At 34.1% G+C, this 10,148-nt stretch overlaps 1 protein-coding gene across 1 annotated transcript; it reads left to right on the forward strand.

The window, feature by feature from the left end:
* Positions 1-821: 821 nt before the first annotated feature.
* LOC132068222 (SNF1-related protein kinase regulatory subunit beta-2-like) lies at positions 822-9,040 on the forward strand. Its single transcript, XM_059461743.1, has 4 exons — positions 822-1,319; positions 4,719-4,897; positions 4,983-5,145; positions 8,458-9,040. The coding sequence occupies exons 1-4, from the start codon at positions 1,149-1,151 to the stop codon at positions 8,782-8,784; spliced, it is 840 nt and encodes a 279-aa protein (XP_059317726.1). The 5' UTR covers positions 822-1,148; the 3' UTR covers positions 8,785-9,040.
* The last annotated feature ends 1,108 nt before the right edge of the window (positions 9,041-10,148 follow it).

Here is a 10,148-nt window from a genome sequence, read left to right on the forward strand (position 1 = left end):
TTTAAAAATATTAAAAATACTTTTACGATTTTATAGAAAGAAGGGTACAGTTTACTAATAACACGTAAAATTAACTTATATATATAGTAGATATTTACGTCAAATCAATACATTGTATTAAATGTGTTCGTATAATTTCCCCCCCACTTAATCATACTTCATTAATATTTATTTTTGTTGTATTAAATGCTTAATTTTGATAAATTAATATAATTTGACTAAATATTTACTGGCTATCCTGTGTGTTCCTCACTTCACTCATCTGCAACAAAACTCAATATTATCTGATCTAATCCCATAATAATCATATAAAAAACAACACAAATACAAAATCAATCAAATCCCACACTTTATTTCTAATAGATCACTTCTTGTCCTTCGATCCTCCATAATTAATCCACACAGTACTATATATTCTTTCATGTCATTAATAATCATATATATATATATATATATATATATATATATATATATATATATATATATATATATATATATATATATATATATAGTGGTGGCGGGTGAAATGTATTTATAAAAAAACTTCTCAAAAGGAAGAATCTTTTTTTTTTTCTTAGATTCAAAATGGGTTTTTCAAAATATTAAAAACACTTTTAGAAAGAAGGGTAAAGTTCACTTACAACAAGTAAAATTAACCTCTATCAATACTATTTCACAGCAGATATTTACGTCAAATCAATATGCCACGTTAAACGTATTCGTATAAAAATTTCTTTCACTTAATAATAATTCATTAATTAATATTCTTACTTTATTAAATGCTTAATTTTGATAAATAATATAATTTGGCTAAATTTTTTTCCGACTATCCTGTGTGTTCCTCACTTCACTCATCAGCAACAAAACTCAATATCATCTAATCCAATAATAATCATAGACAAAACACAAACACAAAACCAATTAAAGCCCACAATTTTATTTTTTTTTCTAATCTAATCACTCTTTATCCTTAGATCCTCCATAATTATTCCACACAGTACTATATATTCTTTCATGTCATTAATAATAGTGTTGGTGGGTGAAATGTATTTATAAAAAAACTTCACACACAAAAAAAAAAAAAAAAGGAATCTTTTTATTTTTTTGTAGATTCAAAGCGTTTTTTTTTTTTTCAAGATTTGAAGAAAATGGGGAATGTTAATGGAAGAGAAGAAAGTGATGGTAATATCCCATCTGGGGTTGATTCTGGTGGGGTCCAAGATATCATGACCGTTCATCAAGTTGATGGTGAGTTTATGGGAAAATCTCCACCGTCCAGTCCTAGGGCATCTCGTTCACCTTTGATGTTTAGACCTGAGGTTAGTTTTGTTATAACCTTTTTACCCTTTCTTGGAAATGTGGGGTGGGGTGGAGTGTTTTATTTTTTTGTTTTATGTTATTGTTCTTGATTTTTTATTTTTTTTTTGTATTGGAATGAAGTGTGTTCAAATGAATATTGAGGATTCATGTAGCAGATTTTAACTAGTTAGGATTTGTTGCATATTAATTGTTGTTGATTAGTTGATTATGTAGGTGTAAAGTTCAGAACTCTTTATGTTTAATTAGATTTAAGGCATATTAGTTGTTGTTGCATATTTTTTTGTTTTATGTTATTGTTCTTGTATCTTTTGTATTGGAATTAAGTGGGTTCAAATGAATATTGAGGATTCATGTAGCAGATTTCAACTAGTTAGGATTTGTTGCATATTGATTGTTGTTGATTATGTAGGTGTAAAGTTCAAATCTTTTTTTCTGTTTAATTGGTTGATACTGGTTTGGGATCGCGGCATAGTCGTTGTTGTGCTTGTTTGGGGTGGTTTTTTTTTTTTTTTTTTTTTTTTTTTTTTTTTTTTATATGTTATTGTTCTTGATTTTTTTGTATTGGAATGAAGTGTGTTAAAATGGAGATTGAGGATTCATGTAGCAGAGCTTAACTTGTTAGGATTTGAGGCATATTAGTTGTTGTCGTTGCTTAGATAGGTGTAAAATAATCTTTTTTCTGTTTAATTGGTTGAAACTGGCGAATGAATATTAAGGATTCGTGTAGCAGACCTCAAATAGTTAGGATTTGATGCATATTATTTGTTGCTGATTATGTAGGTACAAAGTTCAAATCTTTTTTCTGTTTAATTAGTTGATACTGGTTTGGGATCACGGCGTAGTTGTTGTTGTGCTTGTTTGGGGGGTGGAGGGGTTCTTTTTCTTGTCTTTATTTGTCTTATTCTTCTCGTATTTTTTTGTATTGGAATGAAGTGGGTTCCAATGAGGTGAATGAATATTGAGGATTCTCGTAGTAGACCTCAACTAGGTGGGATTTGATGCATATTAGTTGTTGTTGATTATGTAGGTGTAAAGTTCAAATCTTTTTTCTGTTTAATTAGTCAATACTGGCTTGGGATCGCGGTGTAGTCATTCTTGTGCTTGTTTGAGGTGGAGGGGTTTTTCTATTTTTGGTTCTATCTAATTGTTCTCATTTTTTTTTTTGAAGGGGGTTTAAACAAAGCGAATGAATATTGAGGATTCATATAGTAGAACTGAACTAGTTAGGATTTGAGGCATATTAGTTGTTGTTGGGGTGGAGGGGGTGTTTTACTTTTTGTTTTATCTAATTGTTCTCATATTTATTTGTATTGGAATGAAGTTGGTTCAAATGAAGCGAATGAATATTGAGGATTCATATAGCCGACCTCAATTGATTGGGATTTGAGGCATATTAATTATTGTTGCTTATGTAGATGTAAAATTCAAATCTTTTTCTGCTTAATTAGTCGATTCTGGTTTGGGATCACGGCGTAGACATTCTTGTGCTTGTTTGAGGTGGAGGGTTTTTTCTATTTTTGGTTTTATCTTATTGTTCTCATATTTATTTGTTTTGGAATGAAGTGGGTTCAAATGAAGTGAATGAATATTGAGGATTCATGTAGCTGACCTCAACTAGTTATGATTTGAGGCATATTAATTGTTGTTGCTTATGTAGTTGTAAAGTTCAAATCCTTTTCCTTTTTAATTGGTTGAAACTGGTTTGGGATCGCGGGGTAGTCGTTTTTATGGTTGTTTAGGTGCAACTTTTAATTGTGGGTTCAAATGAAGCAAATGAATATTTAGGATTCATATAGCGGACTCAACTAGTTAGGATTTGAGGCATATTAGTTGTTGGTGCTTATGTAGGTGTAAAGTTCAAATCTTTTCTGTTTAATTAGTTGATACTGGTTTGGGATCGCGACGTAGTCATTGTTCTGCTTGTTTGGGGTGGAGGGGTTCTTTATTTTTTGTTTTATCTTATTTTTCTCATATATGTTTTGTATTGGAATGAAGTGGGTTCAAATGAAGGGAACGAATAGTGAGGTTTCATGTAGCAGACTTCAACTAGTTATGATTTGAGGCATATTAATTGTTGTTGCTTATGTAGGTGTAAAGTTCAAATCTTTTTCCTTTTTAATTGGTTGAAACTGGTTTGGATCGTGTAGTTGTTCTTATGCTTGTTTAGGTGTAAAGTTTTAATGGAGGGTTCAAATGAAGCGAATGAATACTGAGGCTTCGTGTGACAGACCTCAACTAGTTAGTATTTGAGGCCTATTAGTTGTTGTTGCTTGTGTAGGTGTAAAGCTTAAATCCTTTTCTGTTTAATTAGTTGAAACTGGTTTGGGATCGCGGCATAGTTGTTGTTGTGCTTGTTTAGGATGTAAAGTTTTAACCTTTGTCTATCTAATTGCTTGGGATGAAATGGGTTCAAATGAAGCGATGAGTATTTAGGATTCATTAGCGTACCTCAATTCGTTAGGATTTGAGGCATATTAGTTGTAGCTGCGTATGTAGGTGTAAAGTTCAAATCTTTTTTTGTTTAACTAGTTGATACTGGTTTGGGATCTCGGTGTAGTCGTTCTTAAGCTTGTTTAGGTGTAAAGTTTTAAGCTTTGTCTATCCAATTGCTTGGAATAATTGGGTTCAAATGAAGAGAATGAATTTTGGGGATTCATATATCCAACCTCAACTGATTAGTGGGATTTGAGGCATATTAGTTGTTGATTATGTAGGTGTAAATTTCAAAAAAAAAAAAAAAAAAAAAAAAAAAAAAGAGATCCGTTTAATCGGTTGAAATTGGCTTGAGATCGCGGCGTAATCGTTGTTGTGCTTGTTTAGGTGTAATTTTTTTTAATCTTTGTCTATTTAATTGCTTTGGATGAAGTGGGTCAAATAAATATCGAGGATTCATGTAGCAGACTCCAACTTGTTAGGATTTGAGGCATATTAGTTGTTGTTGCTCATGTAGTTGTAAACTTCAAATCTTTATCTGTTTAATTGGTAGAAACTAGTTTGGGATTGCGGCGTAGTCCTTGTTGTGCTTGTTTATGTGTAAAGTTTTAATCTTAATCTTTGTCTATCTAAATGCTTGGAATGAAGTGGATTCAAATGAAGCTAATGAATATTGAGGAGGATTGAGGTGTATTAGTTGTTGTTGCTTATGTAGGTGTAAAGTGCTAATCTTTTTATGTTTAATTGGTTGAAACTGGTTTGGGATCGCGGCATAGTTGTTGGTTTACTTGTCTAGGTGTAAAGTTTTAATCTTTGTCTATCTAATATCTATGTTTTCCCACTTTTGAAGTTTGGATAGCTTTCTGTTACCAAGTAGCATGGAATTAATGTCTCTTATGTGGATTTATCTGATAAGAAGTGATCTGTATGATCGACATTGTTTGGTTTTCAAATATTTTCCCCAGATGCCAGTGGTTCCTCTACAGAGACCTGATGAGGGGCACGGCCCAAGCATTTCATGGACGCAAACCAGCTCAGGTTATGAAGAGCCTAATGACGAGCAAGGAGTTCCAACACTTATATCTTGGACACATGATGGCAAAGAAGTTGCTGTGGAGGGATCATGGGATGATTGGAAGTCAAGGTTATAAATTTATTTTCTCATCCGCGGTGTCTACTTAGGCGTCAGGGCTGCAAGTTAACGTTGAAATTTCACACTCTTTTTCCAGGATGCCTCTGCAAAGATCGGGGAAGGATTTTACCATTTTGAAAGTGCTTCCTTCAGGGGTCTACCAATATAGGTTTATAGTTGATGGACAATGGAGGTGTTCCCCTGACTTGCCATGTGTTCAGGATGAAGCAGGGAACACTTTCAACCTTTTAGACATGAAGGTACATTTGTCATCTTGTTCTCATGGCTGTTACTACATTTTCAGTAATCCATTGATTTCTAATAGCCTGTTTGGCCAAGCTTCCAAGGCCAAAATTGTGTTCTTTATTTCAAAGTTGAGGTGTTTGGGGGAAGTAAAAGTGATTTCGGGTAGAAGCAGGAGCTGTCTTTGAGAAGCTGAAAAAAGTAGCTTCTCCCCAAAAGCACTCTTTCAACAACATTTTTGAGAAAATACGTTTAGAAGTACTTTTTTAAAGCTTGGCCAATCGCTAGTTGCTGCTCAAAAGTGCATTCAAATTGATTAGCCAACACAAACTGCTTCTCACTGCCTTTGAAAAAATTACTTTCAAAATAGGTTGATTTTAGAACTTTGGCCAAACAGGCTATAAATCTAGTTTTCTTTTGTACTGTTTCAAAAAAAAAAAAAAAAAAAAAATTGGAAACCAGAGATCCAATAGGGACTGTTCCCTTTAGATCGATTTGAAGAGGATGTTCCTGAATCATGTTACTGGCTATAGTATGTTAGTCAAATTATCTGCACCAAGTCAAATTTCTGAAGGAATTGTTTCTTCAGTGCTTATTCTTATACATATAGTTTTAGAGTGTGTTTGGTATGGAGGAAAACATTTTCTGGAGGATGTGTTCCAATTTTCTCATGTTTGGGTGGTCAAAATTTTTTGGAAAACATTTTCTGTAGGAAAACAAGTTCCTTAAAAATGAGGAAAATTATTTCCCTAGTGGAAGTAGGGAAAACAAGTTCCATAGATGTCATTCCACACTAATTATCTAATACTCACCCTCCAACACACACCCACCCACCCACCCCAAAAAAAACCCCTTAGCCCCCATGCCATGTAGTTTTTGCCTAAATTATATACAAATTCTTTTAGATAATATTTTCTGCTTATTTACCAAACATCAGAAAATAAGCAAGAAACCCACTTACTTTCATGGAAAATATTTTCCTTCACACCAAACGCACCCTTAGATAATTGGAATTAAGAGGTTTCTGATATTTTATGTGGCTCTTCTTCGTAGATCCCACATGGTGTTGTTGTTGTTGTGTTGCTTCTTCGTAGATCCATAGCTCTCCATGGTTGCGCTTATGCCTCTGTTTTGGGCTGTCTTAAGAATTTGGCTTTCAGAGAAGATATGGAAATTCTTTTTACATGTCTGTCGATCGAATCTCTGCTGAATTTCGATTTATCTTAGGCTCAACCTTAGCTGTCACCCAATTTTCTGTTTTGTTCGTGTTTGTGCGATAGAAAATATGGTGAGAGATCATGAAGTTAATGTCTGAATATCTCTTTTGTTTCCGCAAAGAAAAATCATAGGCAAGTTTTTGAATCTCATCCACTATATAATATATATGTTAAAATCATGGTGAAGTAAAAATATCGCTAATATATAGCCCAGATGGGTACATGTACAATATCACTGGTCATAATTAATGCTGGCAGATACTATCTTACGTGCATAGTTGTGTTGCTTAAAGGGTGTTGTTAATTCATTTACCTTTAAAGGAAAGATCCAGTCTTTAATGAACATATGGTATGACTAACACTGTAGGTGTTCTCGGACAATCTCTCTCTCGTCGAGTCGCTGTATTTGGTGTAAACTTTTGTGTGCCCAAGGTTGGTCTAAGAAATAGCAAAATAAGAGGAAATGTGAAAATAAATCTTAAATGATTTGACAAGGTCCTTTTATTCTTTTGATTCATTTTTTCTCCCATAACTATTAGTCTTATTTTCTTTTTTTTATTTTGTGCTTTGCATAGAATCTGTTCAAGAGGACTTTATAATGATACTTTATGTTTTTGTGTAAAACTGGAATACCTTCTCCTGGATGCGGAAAACTTTGAACTGTTGGTACCCATTTCTGTAGATTCTGAGTGAAGAGATGAATTTTTCTTTGGTGAAATTTGTTCTTTAGTGCCTTATGCAGCCTAACCTCAGGGTTAATTTCCCAGGACATATCGTTGTTAGTGGTTACTGAGAATTTCCCACTCCAGATCCTTCTTTTCTTCTCTGTTTCTTCTCCGTTCAGTATTGACATCATGGTTCATCATACTGGTTGCCTGCAAGCAAATGACTACAAAGCTATTTTTTTTTTTTTTTTTCATTCTCATCCACCAAATCTTGGATCGTTTCAGCCACAAGCAGGGTATATATATTTAGTTTGTTATTTATTTTTTATAGGTCTAACACATAAAGATCAGCTTTTTTCACATGTTAATATGCTGCTGTTTAATTGTAGGCTTGTAAACCTCTTACTTATCCTAAGTAGACCCAACATCGCACTTTGCGAAGAGCAATAGTCTTGGCTGTTTACGAGTCCTTTAATTTGTTTTTACTTCCACTATCCTTTGATTTCCTTTTGGATTTTTATGTCCATAACTTGTTTTTGTTTCTTAAGTGGATATAAAGTGCATTCTAGCACTTAGAGGTAGTTTGGTTGATGGATAGAAAGGAGTTATCCATGTATTAAAACTAGCATAAGTTTATACATTGTTTGGTTACAAAAATAGAGAAAAATAATCTCCACATAGAATCTATGTGGAGATTCTTAAAAAAATAAATAATAAAAAATAAAAAATAAATGTAGAATCTAGCACAAGTTATAAAATGTTTGGTTGGTTTTTTCTCTTTTCTACATAAAACATAACACTGCTAATACAATGTTTGGTTCATGTTTTTCATTTCCGCATAACCAATACATGTAGTTATGAGGGAATCTATATATTATTTTATGTAGGGGAGAAGATGGAATAACTACTACATAACTAAACCCTGCATAACTCTAACCAACAACCAAACGACCCCTTAGATAACTGATGGCACTTGTGGAGTAACGGAAAAATATGCAGCAAGTGAAGCGTGATCCGCTCCAACCCTTTTCTTCAGGGACAGTGACTTTTCCCACTTGCTTCCTCGGTGACAGCCTCATGGTTGGGAGTGGGCTATCCCGCCTTTTTCGTGTGGTTCACCCAACCTTCGAGTTAAAGGGAGCAAAGTGAGAGAATTCCACTCCTGGATTGGAGGGGTTCTGAGGGGCTGGGTTTTACCATATCAAAAGAAAAAGTAGGACTTTGTTTGATGCAGCGGATTGTTCTCTGATTAGTATTAGTCAAAGCTTATTCGAATGATCATGGAAGTCTTACTCTACTTGCTTAGCTGCCTTTATGGCTAATCTCATCATTTGATGAATCGATAGTTAGATTTCCCAGATGGGCCTAATACTCTTCAACGTTTTGTCCTTTGCTTTGATGTGCTATATTATCTTGACAAAGTTTGTCCTTGCTGATGCATGTGCAGGATTACGTTCCAGAAGACATCGAAAGCATTTCTGGTTTCGAACCTCCTCAATCCCCGGATTCCAGCTACAACAACTTGCACCTCGGATCCGAGGACTACGCGAAGGAGCCGCCGGTTGTCCCGCCCCATCTACAAATGACTTTACTTAACGTTCCTCCATCTCACATGGAAATTCCTCCTCCACTATCAAGACCTCAGCACGTGGTGCTTAACCATCTCTACATGCAGAAAGACAGGAGTACCCCTTCTGTGGTAGCACTCGGTTCAACTAACCGGTTCCTGTCCAAATACGTGACAGTGGTTCTTTACAAGTCGATACAGAGGTGAAGGTTCAATAAACTCGTCTTTATGATGGTGTCTTAAGTAATTCGAATACTAGTAGCAAATTATTAGAAGTCAAGCGTGTTGGCTCATGGTTTCTGCAGTTAAAAGGGAAAAAAAGAAGGTAATAGAGGTAATGTGTAGAAGTTTATATAGTAGTAAAGCTTGACTGTGACTTCCTCCATTTGCTTTGCAATCTCTCATTTGCTCCTTTTCCTTAACATACAATTGATCAAGTCCAATTTTCTTCTTCTTGATGTTATGAACTAGATCTTATGTGGCTTTGCTCTATCATAAAGTATTGCTCTACATGGCTAAACTGAAAAAAAAAGAAAAAAAGAGAAAAAAAAAAAGGAGAGAGTTGAAAAATGAGGTGCTCATTGCTCTCGGAGGCGAATTCAGGAATTAAGCTCTATGTGTTCAACCTTTAAGGTTCCTGCCTTCCTTGCATTGAACTCATTATTTTTTTAATGTTATGGTTTCATATATACTGTTTGTTGCAACTCTAACGAAGTTTACACATAAATTTATGTGTTTGTTGGGAGTACTGCACGCCCTGATTGCACTAATGCATTAACGATCAAGAAAAATGGATCAACATAGCCATTTACAATTCAACAAAAGTGAATGATCCTGCAAAGAACTCGTGTGTTATTTTCAGTTTTCTTTTGTGTAAAAACAAAGATCTCTCGTATGAAAGAAAAACAAATTATAGCTGGATTCATCTTGTTCATCATTCTTTGGAAAAAAAGAAGAGATCATCAGTCTGAAATTAACTGGTGGCAGGATCAAGACACAGATCTGTCATTGCAGCAACTCCATCACAACTAAAAAAAAATAATTATTTTTCTCTCTAATGTTATTTTCGGAGAAAATAATCAACATGGTCCTTGATGTATGGGGGTTGGACTATTTTGGTAGTAGCTAATAGCTAGAATGACTTTCTTACTTAGTTTTAGATGTTTGATAAATAAATAAAGATATTATTTCAAAAGTATTTATATATAATTTAGACAAACAATATAGGTGTGAATGTAGGGATGGTGGTGGTGAGGATGGGAGCAGCAGTATAGGTGCAAGGTGGTTGGGGCATGAGACAATTAATGCGGTGTGTCACAAATGAAACTTATTTTCCCTACTACTCCTAAGAAAGTTATTTTCCCTACTACTCCTAAGAATTTTTAAGACAAAAAATCTAAAACTTTTTGACCAGCCAAATATGAAAAAATAAGAAAATACTTTCCTCCATACCAAAAACGCCCTTTGTGCTCATTCATCAATGGAAAACCATATCAAGAATTCATTTTACTATGCAATAGAGCATTGTAGTGTTCTTTCATCAATGGAAGTTTTAACATAAGTGAAAATTA

This window comes from Lycium ferocissimum, chromosome 8, assembly GCF_029784015.1.
Source record: "Lycium ferocissimum isolate CSIRO_LF1 chromosome 8, AGI_CSIRO_Lferr_CH_V1, whole genome shotgun sequence".
Lineage (NCBI taxonomy): Eukaryota > Viridiplantae > Streptophyta > Magnoliopsida > Solanales > Solanaceae > Lycium > Lycium ferocissimum.